Here is a 17,760-nt window from a genome sequence, read left to right as displayed (position 1 = left end):
GTAAATGGTAGAAACTAGCACAGCTAGTAATCAATTAGCTAATATGTTGATGTAACATCTGGAATGTTACATCAAAATTGATCTTACTGTATGTACTGTATTTAAACTCTGTCCTCCTGTTGGATTGTTTTCGGGGATCTAATCTGTGTGCTCCTGTCTACCACCTCCCATTCAGGCAGTTCTGGGCAACCCAATCGTGGAGCATTTGATCTCTCCAAGCTGCCCTTTGCGGTCATCAAGAACGAGATGATCAGGACCAAGCATCCTCTCGTGGATCCAGTAACAGTTTTGGACATGTGAGATTTTCATCCGACATCGAATGTTTTTGTTCATCAGATGCTGTTGCTCTATTTTTGTTCATCCATTTCAATTGAGAACCTTTTTTCTTTCTTTTCATTGTTGTATTGTTTTGTACATGTGAGGTTTTCATGTCGTATGTTTTTATCAGATGCTGTTGCACTGTTACAGTACTATTTTTTTTTTCATTGGATTTGGTGTTTATATTGTATTATTGAGAAATAAAATTGTATTGCAACTTTCTCAATGTCAGGTTCAGGAACTACCAGGGGTCCAAATGCACACTTAGGGGTCAGTAACGCTGAGAGTTAAAATAACACTGAGGATTTTACAGTTCAGACAAGAGATAAGACAAAATGTTTGATAATGTATACCAAACTGGGGGTCCTTTAAATTAAAAAGATTGAGAACCAGTGCATTAGGCCCTGTGTCCATTTGATTCATTTTTCTGACGCCCCAATATAAAATCTAGTGTTAATGTACAGTAACTCTGAGAGTCGGGTCCATTTGGTTCCATCCTTTCACTGTCAGAGTTACAGACCCTTAACTTTCCAAGGACCCATGGGTCATGTTGAGAACTATTTTTCCAGACTGCTCTCCCCTGTTTGTCACAGTGCAACTCAGGAGATGTAAAGGCAGGAGCAGAGCTGGTCAAATGAACACTGATATATTCACTGGAAATACACAGGAACAGGACTGGAACATCTAAGATCTGGCAGCGAACACAAGGACGTTAAGGAACTGAGGGTTTAAGTAGACACAGGATAACAATACACAGGTGAACAGACCTAACAATCAACACAGGGATTGGTTGGGAGACTAACAGGACACAGGTGGAGAAAACTAGTAATCACAGGGAGGTGAGACAAGACAGGAAACAATAGTTAGGGGAAACAGGAAACATTAGGACATAACTACATAATAAAAGTATGCAACAGACTGATATCATGACACTGTTCCCTTACGGAGCTGTGTGTGCCCCCCTGTCAGGTGATAAGAATATGGTCTCCTCACTCCTCATGCATTGAAGGATTAAGCATGATCTCAGTTTGGGGCTCTCCCCAAGTTGGCAGAGGGAGAGTAACGTAGCCTGGCTAATAAGCCAGACTAATATCACACAACACTGTCGCGGTATATTAGTCTGGGCTGGCTCCACTTGGATTTCATTTCCCGGGGGGCGGGTTCAAACATTTTCTCTTCGACGCAATTGGTCAGAGCTACTGTCAGTCAAAGGTCTCAAGCATTGAACGTCACTGTACCAAAGCCCGCCCATATTGCATACCGTGTCCCGATTGGTCCGACCTGTTCTCGGTTGTAGGAAAGAGGCGTGCTACTGAGCCTCGCCAGACCCTAATCCACTGGCAGGCAATTTTTTTTTTGCCAACGGCTGATTCGGTCTGGTTTATTAACCAGGCTAAGAGTAACGTCCAGTATTACAGCTTAGGCAATTGGCACCGCGTGAAAAATGGGTTACAGAATCGTGGGATAAAAACAAATAAATAAAACATTTCCCTTCCTCAAACAGACGTCAGTATATAAATTCCTAGCAACGTGTCAGAATCTTTCATCATGTACAGAGATGTGCTGAGCGCGCTGTGCTCTATGATAAGCATTTGCTCCAGACAGAAACAGAGCTCCAGATGGCCCGTGTACTTCCTCAAAGGTGTTTTTTAACGATGTATCACATTTCCTTTGATACCATGAGCATGTAGCAAACTGTTTTTGTCACTCAATGTTGGCCGGCCCCCTGCACTGCCTATACCCCCTACATCCCCCCTACATGCTGATTGATTGATTGATTGAAATATGTATTAACAGTTTGCAGAATTACAGTACATTTCAAGCACAACTCAATACAAAGACTGTTAACTGTGAGTGGACGACCCAATAAAGCATTACACTTGTTTACAAGAGGGTCCACCTTGTTCAATTCATCAAAACATTTAGAGACGTACAAATAGACACTTCTATATAGTCAAAGAACAGAACAGGAATTCAGCATAATGCTCCCCCTAAATACCCTCTAATTAACCTCGACATACCCCCTACATACCCTCTACACACGTGACATGCCCCTACATCCTGCATTAATGCAGGGGTGGGAATTCACCAATGCATCTAAATTCTAAAACAACAAATTTTTTATACTTTGTTGAATGATGGTGTCGTATCTGATTATACAGGATGCCCTATACAAAATACTGTTAACTGGGAGAGCACGAGAAAAGTTGAGACATGGCACGACGGCATAGTGATGTTCCTCGTTGTTTATTCAGCAAAGTACAGCAAAGCACAAATCATAGGCACACCAGCCAGAGACAGAGTGGCCGACTGTTAACATTTTGGTTAGCTGCAGTTTACATGAGTAGATGGTGTAGACAGAAAAATGCATACACTTTAAAGATAAATCCTTTGATCAACCATTTGCTCCAACAGTGGCCACTTTGAACCACTGTTTATCTCTCTAGCACAGGGGTTCTCAACCCGTGGGTCGCGACCCCTCGGGGGGTCGCCAAATTATTTTAGGGGGTCCCCAAATTATTTTCCAAAAAAAAAAAGATATTTTTTTTCTTTTTTTCACGGTTTTTCAAAAATAGCAGACCTACAAGCTCGTAGCGCGCCACTCGGTGGCGCGCTATGAGCTTGTAGTAGCTAAATTATAACATAATGCTTAAAACACCAAAAAGGGTTCCCGCCCAAAATGGGTTAAGGTTATTGTAGCAGTCAATTTATATTGGGGGTCGGGAGGGGGCGGGGCGGGGGTCCCGAGATATTGCCAAAGCATTTCCGGGGGTCCCCGGCCAAAAACGTTGAGAACCCCTGCTCTAGCATGTAAATGTCCATAGGTGTGACTCAGGATCTGAACTCAAGACAAAATATACTAAATACAAGCCATCACCCTGGGGGTCCCGGCCAAGAGCTTGAAGTGAAACAAGGTCTCAGGCAGACACCTCCAGATGACAGGATGCAGGATGAGCACTGCACATTACTTATATATAGAACATATTGGTTCCAGATTCCTCAATGGTGAAAATAGACTATCTACAATCAGAATCTGAACCAGCTTTATTGTCACATCACGTGATTATAGGTGTAAATTATGTGTGTGAGTTCTCAACATTGCAGTTACAGGAATAGAAGAGTTAGCTGCTTTGGCAGATAGTTTGAGGATCCTGGTTCAATATTTTTTTAACCAACACACAGACGTAAAGGGTGTTCAATAGCATTGATTTATAAAATAAAATAAATCAATGCTATTGAACATTGCCTATGTGTATAGCTAACTGTGTATAAAGTGGTCAAGATACAAAGTGGGGCACCACCACCATACTTGCATCAAGCTATGTTACATTTTTTTATTTTTTATTTTTTTATTTTGTAAAACTATAAACTATAATGACATGCAGAAAATAAAATAATAAGATTTTTTTTAAATGGTCCTCAATACACATTTGCACTCAAATGACCACAGCTTGCTTTCTGTCCTTTTGATAGATACAGTTAATATAAGTACAAATGCAGTATGGCCATATCAATCTATTTCATTGGGAGTAGCTCCTACACCTTTTCAATTGACACATTTTAAACATGTTGTGCTGTCTGCCTGCCTGTCTGTCTACCGAGATAAACTGAATATCATCCACCAATTCACATTAGGGCTGTCACGATTATGTCATTACTTGACAATTAATTGTCATACAAATATTTGCGATCAACGATTTAATTGTGTTTTTCCATTGAACATTGGAAGATAAATGTAACATTTTCTGTTTGTCATTAGGCTTTATAAAACAAATGGGCCAGATGACAAATAACTTACAAAGAAATGACTGACAATGACCGATACCATTAATCAAAATAAATAGTACAGTATAATGGCCAAAATAGGAACTATTTAATAAAGTTATACCCAAACTTAGCTTAGAAATAGTGGAAATGGCCGATCTGCAAGATCACGTATTGTGTTGTGCTATTTCCACATAGGCCTATATCTTTTTTAAATATGAAAATGTATGAATATTTTTCTACATTATGATAATAATTGAGATTATCTCAATTAATTGTGATTAGGCAATTATGTAATCATTTTGACAGGCTTACTCACCAATCCATCCATCTTGTCTTTTAGGTGTGTCTGCAGCTCAGTGCACGCCAGTGCCTCTGCCAGCCCTGGGCATCCAGAGGATCATCCGGGGCAATGGCACCGGTGTGGGTACAGTGATCTCTGTCTGCCTGACAGTTTGGTGGACCGTTGCATTGTGGGCTTGTGAGCTTCAGGCGTGGCTGCTGTCTGAGTGTTTGGCGTGCTCGTGACTTTTGAGTTTGTAATTTATACTACTTGATTGTCACATCTTTTCCGACATTTATTTGAGTGTTGTTTTTTAACTTTTAACACTTGAGTTTGTCGATCGACCTGCGGGGTAATAAAAATGCCGCCAAAAAAGGTTGTGAGCTGGGACGAGATGGAGGAAGTGAAAAAGGCACTGGACTTCATGTCGGAGGAGCTTGCAAATATTTCCAGCCAGCAAAAGAAAATAATGGGATTGATGGCTGAAGTACAACAACTCAAACACCAAAATAAGGAGAAGGATAAATCAATTGCAATCTTGGAGAATCGAGTGGGAGATCTCGAGCAATACTCGAGAATGAACGACATGATCATCAATGGACTGAAGACGCGTCACCAGTCCTATGCTAGGGCTGCTGCAAAGGAGACAGCCGCCGGGAGTGTGGAGCCTTCTGTGGTCGAAATGGAAACATTGGAGCAGCAGGTTGTTGGATTCCTGGAAGGCAAGGGCATAGAGGTGGCAAGGAGAGACATCGAGGCCTGCCACTCCCTGCCCTCTAAAACGAAGAGCGCTGCACCCGCGATAATAATTCGATTCACTAATAGGAAGAGTAAAAACGAGCTCCTTCGCCAACGAAAGAAGCTAATGGGGACCAAGGTGTTTTTCAACGAACACCTTACCAAGAAGAACGCGGACATCGCAAAGAAAGCACGGGCACTATGGAAGCAAGAGAAAATCCAGTCGACCTGGACCTGGAATTGCAAAGTCTTCATTAAATTAAACGGAGAGGAGGCAACAGTTAACATTGTCCGACACATCGATGAACTTGACAAGTTTGACGAGTCTGAAGCCTGAACACAACGAGCGAGGTATGGCTATCCATTTATAAAATAAGTGACTCATGGCCTTACTCATCTTAACAATTATTTTTTGTTTTTTACTGGATTCCGGGCTTGGACTTACTTTTATAGCTTGGACTGATGGACTAGTTGGCCCTCAAGCGTTGCGGCCCATTTGTTTTTCTATTTGCTCTCTGGAGCTGGTTTTATTAACTACCGACAGGATTATTTGTTTTCCTTTTATTTCTACGTTTTTAAAATACATTCTTCTTTGCATGGGGGTTCTTTCGTTGCATTATGGAGTTCAGCTAGGACGGACAAACTTCTTTATTTTTTACCCTATAAAATGCAGATCTCTCTTTAGCATGGCGTTTTTTCTATGTTCTATATACTTTATTTTTTACTCTCTAACAAGCAAACTTCTTTCTTGCATGGCAGCTCTTTTCTTTAATTATGATCTAACTCAGATACGGATTTATTTGGAGATGAGGAAAATGGCCGACAAAGTGTTTTATTTATTTTCATATAGAAATAGAGTTCCTCATTGCACAATGTTTTTTCTTTTAAATGGAGTTCAATACAGCATGACGTTCATTTCTACTAACGAAGTTCATATGAAGACAGGATGGTACAAGTACATACACCACATAATCATGGATAAACTGTTTAGGCAAATTCACTACATATCATCATGACAACTCAGGATAATAGATCTCAGGTGGGAATTCTTGATCAACTGGTAAGGTTGGATGAACATGATAAAATGGGCTTGAAAACATTTGAATATACTGAACACAAATCACAAGATATTGAAAATGACATTGACCCCGACAATAATTTCTTAAACAATATCAACAACAACTGCTGCTACTATTCAGATGAGCAATTCAATGCAACAGTTAAGATAGATCACAACTTTTCGATCATCCACTTTAATAGCAGAAGTCTCTATGCCAATTTCAAAAGCATTAAGAAATACTTGGAGCAATTTAAGAAACCTTTCAACATAATTGCTATATCAGAGACCTGGATCACCCCTGAAAAGGGGGTTGATGATTTACAATTGAATGGTTATGAGTTGAACTACATGAGCAGGAAAAACAAGACAGGAGGTGGAGTGGCATTATATGTGGATATAAAACTCGACTATAAAGTGTTGGAAGGTATGTCAACAGTCATTGACGACATAACAGAATGTATCACAGTAGAAATATGTATGGATAAAAAGAAAAATGTAATAGTGAGCTGTATCTACAGAACCCCTGGAACAAGCATTGACACATTTAGTGATTGGATGGAAAAGGTGTTTACATTAACAAATCAAAAGTTTATGTTTATTTGTGGTGACATAAATGTTGACCTCTTGAACCCAAACAAGCATAAAAGCACTGAGGAATTCATAAATACAATATATAGTATTGGTTTGCATCCTAAAATCACGAGACCAAGTAGAATCACTGCACAAAGTGCCACATTAATAGACAATATACTGACAAATGTTCTGGAAGACAAGATAGTGAGTGGGCTCCTAGTAAATGACATTAGTGACCATTTGCCAGTATTTGTAGTGTATGATTGCAATCACAGGGAAGACAAGGATGCAAATAAATTAATCTATAAACGTGTCAGAAATGAAGAATCCATGACTCTATTCAGAAATGAATTATTAAAACAGAATTGGAATGGAGTATATGAAGTAGAAGACATTGATAGTGCATATGAATCATTTCTAAAAATATTCAATGTATTATATGATAAGCATTGTCCCATTAAAAGATACAATAAAAAACAAAAATACAATGATAGTCCATGGTTAACTAAGGGGTTACAAAATGCTTGCAAAAAGAAAAACACTTTGTACAGAGATTTCATTAAACATAGAAATATAGAGGCTGAAAATAAATATAAAAAATATAAAAATAAGTTGACTAATATTATGAGAACATGTAAGAAAGATTATTATAATAAGTTATTGGAGTATAATAAGGGCAATACCAAAGGTTTGTGGAGTGTATTGAATAGTATTATCAGAAATGGATTTAGAGGCTCTAGTTATCCAGCACACTTTAAAGATAAAGAAAAGATCGTAAATAATATGGATGAGGTGGTTAGTGGCTTTAATGATTTCTTTGTTAATGTGGGTCCTGTCCTGGCTAATCAAATAAAATCTGAGACAACACGTGAAGGTTCTTATGTCCATAACTTTGAAAGAAATCCAAGTTCATTCTTTCTTAGGCCAGCAGAAGAAAAGGAAGTTAGGGATATCATAAACAATTTTAAGAATAAAATCTCTACTGACTGTGAAGAAATTGATATGACAATAGTCAAAAAAGTAATTGATGGAATCTTAAAGCCACTAACTCACATCTGCAACCTATCCTTCTTGTCTGGCCATTTTCCAAGTAAAATGAAAGTAGCAAAAGTCATACCGTTGTATAAAAGTGGGGACAAACACAACTTTACAAATTACAGGCCTGTCTCACTGCTTCCTCAGTTTTCTAAAATTTTAGAAAAATTATTCAACACAAGACTGGACACATTTATTGAGAAACACAAACTACTGACTGACAGCCAATACGGCTTCAGAGAAAATAAAAGTACGGCCTTAGCTCTAATGGAACTAATTGAAGAGATCACAAATTGTATAGATAAAAAGAAGTATGCTATAGGAATATTTATAGATTTAAAAAAAGCCTTTGACACTATTAATCATGATTTATTATTAGATAAATTGGAAAGGTATGGTATTAGAGATGTAGGGTTGAAGTGGTTGAGAAGCTATTTAATGGACAGGCAACAATTTGTAAAGTTGGGTGAGCACAAGTCAACACTTTTGGATGTAACGTGTGGTGTCCCTCAGGGTTCAATTTTGGGTCCTAAACTTTTCATTCTTTATATAAATGACATCTGCAAAGTATCACATATTTTAAAGTTTGTTTTATTTGCTGACGACACTAATATTTTCTGTTCGGGGGACAATCTGCAGCTGCTTTTGGAGGTGATCACATCAGAAATGAAGAAATTGAAATGGTGGTTTGACAAAAACAAACTGTCATTAAATTTGAGTAAAACAAAGATCATGTTTTTTGGAAATCGTAAAATAGAAACACAAGCTACTGTGACGATAGATAATGTAAATATAGAAAGAGTATATCAAATAAAATTTCTTGGAGTGATACTAGACCACAAAATCAGCTGGAAACCCCATATTTCATATGTACGAGCTAAGATGGCAAGAAGTGTCTCTATACTGGGGAAATCAAAACAAATTCTAAATCAAGGGGCATTGTACATTCTGTATTGTTCACTGGTTTTACCATATCTTAATTATTGTGTGGAGATCTGGGGTAATACCTATAAAAGTAATTTAAAACCATTGGTCATATTACAAAAGAGAGCAATAAGGATTGTGAAAGATGTCACATATCAGGAACACACAAACTCTCTTTTTTTACAGTTAAATGCATTGAAATTCATAGATATGGTCAAGTTCAAAACAGCACAAGTCATGTTTAAAGCAAGAAATAGATTACTACCAGTGAACATACAGAACATGTTTTTTGACAGAGAGGGGGGTTATAATTTAAGAGGTGAGCTAAATCTGAGGAAACTTCTTGTCAACACTACCATGAAAAGTCAATGTATAACAATCTGTGGGGTCAACTTGTGGAATGGTCTGGCTTTGGAACTCAAACAAAGCACCAATATTGTACAGTTTAAGAGGAGGTATAAAAAGGACATACTTAACTATTACAGAGTGGAGGATGAGGCACATTGATTGTCTCTGTTGGTGTGTATATATAGTATATGTATAATGAGTATATGGATGCAGTAACACTTGGATTATATGATTATTGTAAACTTAATGAGATGGTGAATATTTAAGTAGGGGGTAGGAGTAAATAAGTATTTACTTCTTCCTACTCCTTTTTGAACTTCAGGTGGAAGATCAATGATCACATTGTTGTCATAATTTTCTTATTTCATTCAAAAAAGAAATATACATGCATTGTGGTTCTTTTTTATTATTATTTTATTTTACTGTTTTACCTGAAGATTCAAAATAAAGATAATCAAATCAAATCAAATCAAATCTCACTCCAGTGCCCGGCCAGACACAGGCTGATGGGAGAGCAAATGGAGTGTGTCATGGGACCCAACGTCACCCAGTGGAAGGGGGAGACTTACCATTAACCTAAACTTACCATTAACCTAAAGAAAACTAAAGTTATGATATTCCATAAAATATCTAGTCCCCAACACCAACAATTTGTACTAAATACAACCATACTAGAACATGCAAAGAACTATACCTATCTCTGCCTAAACATCAGCAGCACAGGTAACTTCAAGCAAGCTGTAAATGACCCCGAGGGACAAGGCAAGAAGAGCTTTCTATGCCATCAAAAGAAACATTAAGTTAAACATCCCAATACAAATCTGGCTAAAGATACTAGAACCCATTTCCCTCTATGGTTGCGAAGTCACTTGCCGATCAAGAACCGGAAAAATGGGATAAACACCAAATTGAAACTCTGCATGCAGCATTCTGCAAATTCATTCTCCGCATCCAACGGAAAACACCAAATAACGCATGCAGAGCAGAATTAGGACGATACCCACTAATTATCAAAACCCAAAAGAGAGCATTGAAATTCTATAAACACCTAAAGGAAAGTGAACCGGACACGCTCCACAAAAAGGCCCTCACACACAGTGAATCCCTGGAAAAATGTCCCCTCAGCCAGCTAGTTCTGGGACTAACACAAGCACAACCACCAGACAGAAAACAAACGGGACTACACCAAATCATAAGAAAACTAAAAGAAAGCTATCTCACACACTGGAAAAGATCTACTCAAAACCAGAGCAAAATGGAATGCTATTTAGCTCTAAACAGGGAATACACAGTAGCAGAATACTTGAGCACAGTAACTGACCCAAAACTAAGGAAAACATTAACTCGATATAGACTCAGTAAACACAGTCTTGCGATTGAGAAAGGCCAACATAGGCAGACGTGGCTCCCAAGAGAAGACAGACTGTGCACCCACTGCACACAAAACGAGGTAGAGACTGAGCTACACTTCCTAACCGTCTGTCCACTGTACCAATTTTCACAGTTCACTTTTTTTGTGCTCTAATTACTCTGTCATACTTTCACTTTGAAACTCCATTCAAACTTTAAAATGTTCATCAATCCTCGAATTTTCATTCGTGAAAAAGTTGTTTTGAAAAAGTTTATACTTTTTAAAATATTTAACTTTATTTATAATGTTTTTCATGTATGGGCTTTTATCTCTAAATCAACCTCACTTTTGCAGCCTCATTACTCTGGCATACTTTGTCGTAGAAACGTGATTTAAACTTTAGCAAGCTCACACGACTTTGGACTTTTTCGTGGTTCAAACTGTATTCGAATATGTTACATGGTTTTTCCGAAATCGCAGTTCAATCGCAGGCCGTTTCGCCTAATCAGTGTCCCCTTAGAGTGCGGGGCCTCCTTGAGTAGAGTGTGGAAACTGAAATTCTTTCCTTGGAAATTTACCAAACAAATTGTCGTCCCGGCCAAAATATTCACTTTACACGGATGTTCTTTGGTCATTTTGTAGCCACACAGGTCCTCTTTCTGTCACAGTCTGAGTGGGAGTGTGGGTGTGTCTGAACCACCTGCATTCTATCCCCTGCAATCATGCCCACAGTATTTAACGGCCGGGCTCCACCGGGCGCATCAGCGTCGCGTCTCCGTCACCGTCAGGGAATGATCCCTTTTTAATCAATGAAGGGTGGCTCCACTGCCCGCGTTGACGGAGACGCGACGCGTGCATTAAAATTGAACCGGTGCGTTTTTTGACGCGACGCGACGGAGACGCAACGCGTCCGGTGGAGCCCTGGCGTAAGTCTCAGTCTCTCTGCAATCCTTGCCAGATTGTCTTGTGACCTTCTAAGCACACAAGCCCTATTCAAGCCTTGCCTTTGTCTTACTGATATCTGTTTTGCTTTTTCTAGACCACGATTTTTTGCCAAGCCCTTGCCGGTACTTCTGCCCTCGCTGACTGCCTTTGGATTTTGCATTCTACTGTTGCATTTTTTGCCTGCCCCTTGCCTGTTTTTGAAGTTTGGATTAAAACCTGTTTTCCCTGACTTTTGTGTCTGCATCCTGAGTCCTTTCCACGCGTGCCTGACATTACAATCTGGCCAGTATGGACTCAGCAGACATGAATGCCATGGAGGCAGCAGTGCGTGAACATGGAGCCTTGCTCCATGACCAGCAGGAGGGTATACAGCAAGTGGGCCACAACCTGAATACTTTGGCTGATTCTGTCCGTGCCCTCTCCGCTCAAATGCAACAGCTGTGTCTGCAGGTTTCCTCGCCCGCTGATGAGTCTGCCTCCGCCCCGTCTAATCAGCCTGATGCTCCTCAACCTACAGCCAGAGAACCCAGACTGCCCCCACCTCAACCCTACAACGGTGAGCCTGGAAACTGTCAACATCGTTCACGTGTGGCCTACATAATAACTTTACTCATTGGCAAGGCTCGGGAGTGGGGAACAGCCCTATGGGATTCTGAGGACCCTATTTGTGCTAATTACAATGACTTCACCAAATAAATGAAGGAGGTTTTTGACCGTGCTGTTTCGGGCAGGGATGCTGCCAGGCAGTTGCTGCAACTTAAGCAAGGCAGCAGATCAGTCTTTGATTATGCCATTGATTTCCGTACTCTGGCTGCCTCGTGTGGGTGGGGAGACACCGCTTTGTATGATGCCTTCTTGAGTGGTCTGTCTGATGCTGTGAAGGATGAACTGGTGTCACAGGAGCTGCCAACTGAGTTCAAGGAGTTGGTGAAGCTGTCCGGCAGGGTCGACGCTCGACTCAGGGAGCGCCGCTCTGAGAGGAGTTTGTTCCGACCTCGCCCACGTCCCACCACTGCTGCTTCTCTGTCGTCGCCTCCCCAGGAGGCAGCCCCCCCTCCAGAGCCCATGCAGGTCGACCGTGCCAAGCTGTCCCCAGAGGAGCGCATGCGCCACGCCGCCAGGAGAACGCCTGTTTCTACTGTGGCCAGGTAGGCCATCTCTGCCTCCAGTGTCCGCTAAAAGCCGACGCCCATCATTAGAAGCAGGGCTTCTGGTGGGCACTGCTCAAGGTAATTCCCCTGCCAAACGTTCTTATTTACCCATTATGCTGTTACTGTCTGATGGTGCTCACCCCCTCACAGCTCTCATAGACTCTGGGGCAGATGAGAGTTTCATCTGCGCTGACACAGCCCGTCAGTTGAAGATTCCTATGCTTCCCCTAGAGCAGCCTTTGTTGACTAGTGCCATTAATGGACGGAGTCTCACGCGCATTACTCATGTCACAGAGCCTGTTGGGATGCGGATTTCTGGAAATCATTCTGAACGCTTATCTTTTCATGTAATGGATAACCCTCATGTCCCCATTGTCCTAGGCTTTCCCTGGCTGTCAGTCCACAACCCCCATGTTAATTGGGCTGATAACACTATTATGAGTTGGAGCCAGTTTTGCCACTCTCACTGCCTAACCTCTGCTGCTATCTCTCTCTCCCTGGAGCCAGACAGAACTGAGGAGTTCCCAGATTTGTCCTCTCTCCCTCCTGAGTACCTGGACTTAAAGACAGTTTTTAGTAAGTCCCGTGCTGTTTCCCTTCCACCTCACAGGCCATATGACTGTCGTATTAACCTCCTGGAAGGAGCCATGCCCCCCAAGGGGCGCCTTTATTCCCTCTCACCTGCAGAAACTGAGGCGATGAACAAGTACATCTCAGAGTCCCTGGCCGCAGGCATAATCCGCCCATCGTCCTCCCCTGCTGGTGCTGGCTTCTTTTTTGTTGGCAAGAAGGACGGTTCCCTAAGACCATGCATCGATGGGTCTAAATGATGTCACTGTCAAGAATCGATACCCATTGCCACTCATGTCTACTGCCTTTGAACTATTACAGGGTGCACATGTCTTTACTAAACTTGACCTACGTAATGCCTATCACCTTGTGAGGATAAGAGAGGGAGATTAATGGAAAACTGCCTTTAACACATCCACAGGGCATTACGAATATCTTGTGTTACCCTTTGGTTTGACTAATGCTCCTGCTTTTTTCCAGGCCCTTGTCAATGATGTGCTGAGAGACATGGTGAACCGCTTTGTTTTTGTGTACCTAGATGACATTTTGATTTTTTTCTCCCTCTCTCAAAGAGCACAGACACCATGTCAGGCAGGTTCTCCAACGCCTCCTGGAGAACCGTCTCTTTGTAAAGGCAGAGAAGTGCGAGTTCCACCAGAGCACAGTGCCATTTTTGGGGTTCATTGTGAGTGCCAGCCAACTTCATGTAGATCCTGCCAAGGTAAAAGCTGTCACTGATTGGCCCAGACCAGCCACAAGGCGTGATCTCCAAGGTTTTTTAGGTTTTGCCAATTTTTATCGCAAGTTTGTACGCAACTACAGTACCGTTGCTGCCCCACTCACAGCTTTGACCTCGTCCAAAGTACCTTTCCGTTGGAATCCTCAGGCTGAGGATGCTTTCTCTAAGCTCAAGCATTGTTTTACCACTGCACCTGTCCTAACTGTCCCTGATCCCTCTAGGCAGTTTGTTGTGGAGGTTGACGCCTCAGAGACCGGAGTGGGTGGGGTGCTGTCCCAGAGATCCACCAAGGACAACAAACTGCACCCCTGTGCCTACTTCTCTCATCGTCTGTCTCCCCCTGAGCGCAACTACACCATAGGAGATCGTGAATTGCTGGTAGTGATGCTGGCTCTTGTAGAGTGGCGCCACTGCCTTGAGGGAGCGGCCTTGCCCTTCATCGTTTGGACTGATCACAAAAACCTTGAGTATATCAAGTCAGCTAAACGCCTTCATTCCCGCCAAGCTCGATGGTCTCTGTTTTTTTCACGTTTCAATTTCACCCTGTCAAATCGCCCAGGCTCAAAGAATACTAAGCCGGATGCCCTGTCCAGGATCTATTCTCCAGAGAAGGAGCCTTTGGTCCCTGAGCCTATTCTGCCTCCTGAGCTGATTGTTGGGGCTGCACTCTTTGATGTTGAATCTCAGGTTCTGAGGGCCCAGAGTCAAGAACCCGGCCCGGGTAATGATCCTCCTAACTGCCTTTTTGTCCCCACATCTGTTCGTACAAAAGTGTTGACCTGGGGACATGGCTCCAGGTTGGTGGGTCACCCGGGGGTGGCACGAACTATGGCCTTCATTAAGCGACGCTTCTGGTGGCCATCCATGAGGGAGGATGTGAAGAAGTTTGTAGCAGCCTGTGACACTTGTGCCCGGAACAAGCACAGCAACCGACCCCCGGCTGGCCTTCTAAGACCCCTTCCTGTTCCCCACCGACCCTGGTCCCACATAGCCCTTGATTTTGTTACTGGTCTGCCTGTTTCCGAAGGAAACAATTGCATACTTACCGTTGTTGATAGGTTCTCCAAAGCAGTTCATTTTATTCCCCTGACTAAGTTGCCCACAGCCAAGGAGACAGCAGAACTGCTAATCACTCATGTTTTTAAGCTTCATGGTTTACCCCAGGATATAGTTTCCGACAGGGGACCCCAGTTCTCTGCTCAATTCTGGAGGGCGTTTTGCAAACTCATTGGCGCTTCTGCCAGCCTGTCTTCTGGTTTTCATCCCCAGACCAATGGCCAGACAGAGAGAGCCAACCAGGACCTGGAGGTGGCACTCCGGTGCATGACCTCCTCCGACGCCGCATCCTGGAGTAGGATGCTTCCCTGGGTCGAATATGCACATAACTCGCTTCCCACTACAGGTACTGGTATGTCCCCATTCCAGTGTTGCCTAGGCTACCAGCCTCCACTGTTTCCTGCACAGGAGGAGGAAGTGGCGGTCCCCTCAGCCCAGGCCTTTGTTCAGCGGTGTCGGCGAACCTGGAAGCGAGCCCGTCTGTTGCAGTCGGTGGCGTACTTCAAGAAGCAGGCTGACAGACGCCGCTCTGCAGCACCCCGCTACCGTGTAGGACAGAAGGTCTGGCTTTCCTCCAGGAATCTGCCTCTGAGGGTCCTGTCTCGTAAACTGGCTCCAAGGTTTGTTGGGCCTTTTCCCATTACCAAACTCATCAATCCCTCTACTGTAAGACTTTCACTGCCTCGGCCCATGCGACGTGTTCACCCGGCCTTTCATGTTTCCCAAGTCAAGCCTGTTGCTCTCAGCTCTCTCTCCCCCCCATCCAAGCCCCCTCCGCCTCCCAGGGTCGTCGACGGTGGAGAGGCGTTTACAGTCAGGAGGTTATTGAAGGTTCTCCCTAGGGGCAGGGGTCTCCAGTACCTTGCTGACTGGGAGGGCTTTGGACCAGAGGAGAGGTGATGGATCCCGTCCAGGTTTGTCCTGGATCATTCCCTCATCGATGACTTTCACCGTGACAACCCCGATGCCGTGGATGGGGCGCCAGGTGGCGCCCGTAGGAGGAGGGGTACTGTCACAGTCTGAGTGGGAGTGTGGGTGTGTCTGAACCACCTGCATTCTATCCCCTGCAATCATGCCCACAGTATTTAAGTCTCAGTCTCTCTGCAATCCTTGCCAGATTGTCTTGTGACCTTCTAAGCACACAAGCCCTATTCAAGCCTTGCCTTTGTCTTACTGATATCTGTTTTGCTTTTTCTAGACCACGATTTTTTGCCAAGCCCTTGCCGGTACTTCTGCCCTCGCTGACTGCCTTTGGATTTTGCATTCTACTGTTTTGATTTTTTGCCTGCCCCTTGCCTGTTTTTGAAGTTTGGATTAAAACCTGTTTTCCCTGACTTTTGTGTCTGCATCCTGAGTCCTTTCCACGCGTGCCTGACACTTTCACACAATGTAACCACCAAAGCACAGATACATACAGAATGTGAACTACGGCCTTTTAAGTGACACAAATACAGTCAAGCTGCCCATTGACCTCCATTGTATAATTCTTACGAGGAAAGTATCGTGAAGACAATTCTTAACTCGCTCTTATAACCACATTTTCGATCGTACCAACACCACAATCGTACATGTTGTACCTCAATGTCTCAGGCCACTGAAAAATATTTGCATTTGACTTTTACTTTTTGCGATAGAGCAATTTGTTCGGGCATAGGTTTTTCCCCATCCAGGCCCATTGAAATCTCCCAGTCATAGTGCTGGGACTGTTTTACTCTCCCACAGCTGAGACATACAAGGGCTTAATTACAGGGCTGACATTAGAGTTACAAGATCTCAATGAGTTGCTCTGCGAAACCTTGTGAGCTTGTAGGTCTGCTATTTGTGCAATTAGGCTCTACACACAGTTACAGACACACGCATGCATACGCACGCACGCACGCACGCAGCTTGTAGGTCTACTATTTGTGCAATTAGGCTCTACACACAGAGTCACAGACACACGCATGCATGCACACGCGCACACGTACACGCACACGCACACACACACAAACACACACAGACAAAAACCCTGTCTTTTGCTTGCAGCATGCTACAGTCTTGCAATTTGCTCCATGGGCTTAGACCACCAATAGGCCTATCTCACAGCCCGCTTTCCACGCCCACTTCCGGTAAATAGTGGTGTCATTTAACATTAGCATTTACACGTTTTTTTCTCTGGAGAATCTAAGTACATTTTCTAATGTAAAAATGTGACAGACCAATATTATTATGAAGCAAACAATATGGTAAATCAGCTCGAACAGATAGAACAAACCTTACCTTGAGAAAACAAAAGTAGCGTCTATGGAGTGACGTCACGCTATCACCACTAACCCCGAAAGGGGGGCGTATTAAGGGGGCGGGGAAATTCTGTGAGATAGGCTTATAGGAGCACGCTGTACTTAATGAATTGCTTAAGCCCCGCCCCTCTGTCTTCCCATTGGCTGGCCTTTACACAGCTCTAACTTTTGTTTGCAGCATGCTACAGTCTTGAAACTTGCTCCATGGACTTAGACCACCAATAGGAGCACGCTTCCATTGCTTAATTGCTTAAGCCCCGCCCCTCTGTCTTCCCATTGGCTGGCCTTTACACAGCTCTAACTTTTGTTCACAACATGCTACAGCCTCAAACTTTGTTACATGGACGTAGACCATCAAGAGGAACAAGCTGCAATGGCTTAATTGCTTAAGCCCCGCCCCTCTGTATTCCTATTGGCTGGCCTTTACACAGCTATAACTCTTGTTTGCAGCATGATACAGTCCTGAAAATTTGTTTATGGACTTACACCACCAATAGGAACACACAAATCTTAGACCATTGTCAATAATCATTGTGTTTATGCTTTTAAAGATAGGCCTATATGCTATTTGACCCTTTTTTTACATGTAAAAGTATGCTATTTAATACAATTTCTGCTCATTAAT

At 42.8% G+C, this 17,760-nt stretch overlaps 1 protein-coding gene across 1 annotated transcript in view; it reads left to right on the top strand.

The window, feature by feature from the left end:
- Positions 1–268, top strand: part of LOC306932907 (uncharacterized protein) — a gene marked incomplete at its 5' end in the record, with an annotated part of 46,590 nt that extends 46,322 nt beyond the window's left edge. The window contains one exon of the mRNA XM_079514882.1: positions 176–268. Within this exon, the coding sequence (XP_079371008.1) occupies positions 176–250 (75 nt within the window). The 3' untranslated portion in view covers positions 251–268. The remainder of the gene's footprint in view (positions 1–175) is intronic.
- Positions 269–17,760: the final 17,492 nt, after the last annotated feature.

This window comes from Electrona antarctica (assembly GCF_951216825.1).
Source record: "Electrona antarctica genome assembly, chromosome: 2".
NCBI classification, from domain to species: domain Eukaryota; kingdom Metazoa; phylum Chordata; class Actinopteri; order Myctophiformes; family Myctophidae; genus Electrona; species Electrona antarctica.
Note: the sequence above shows the minus strand (reverse complement) of the source record. Positions and strands in the feature narration are given on the sequence as shown.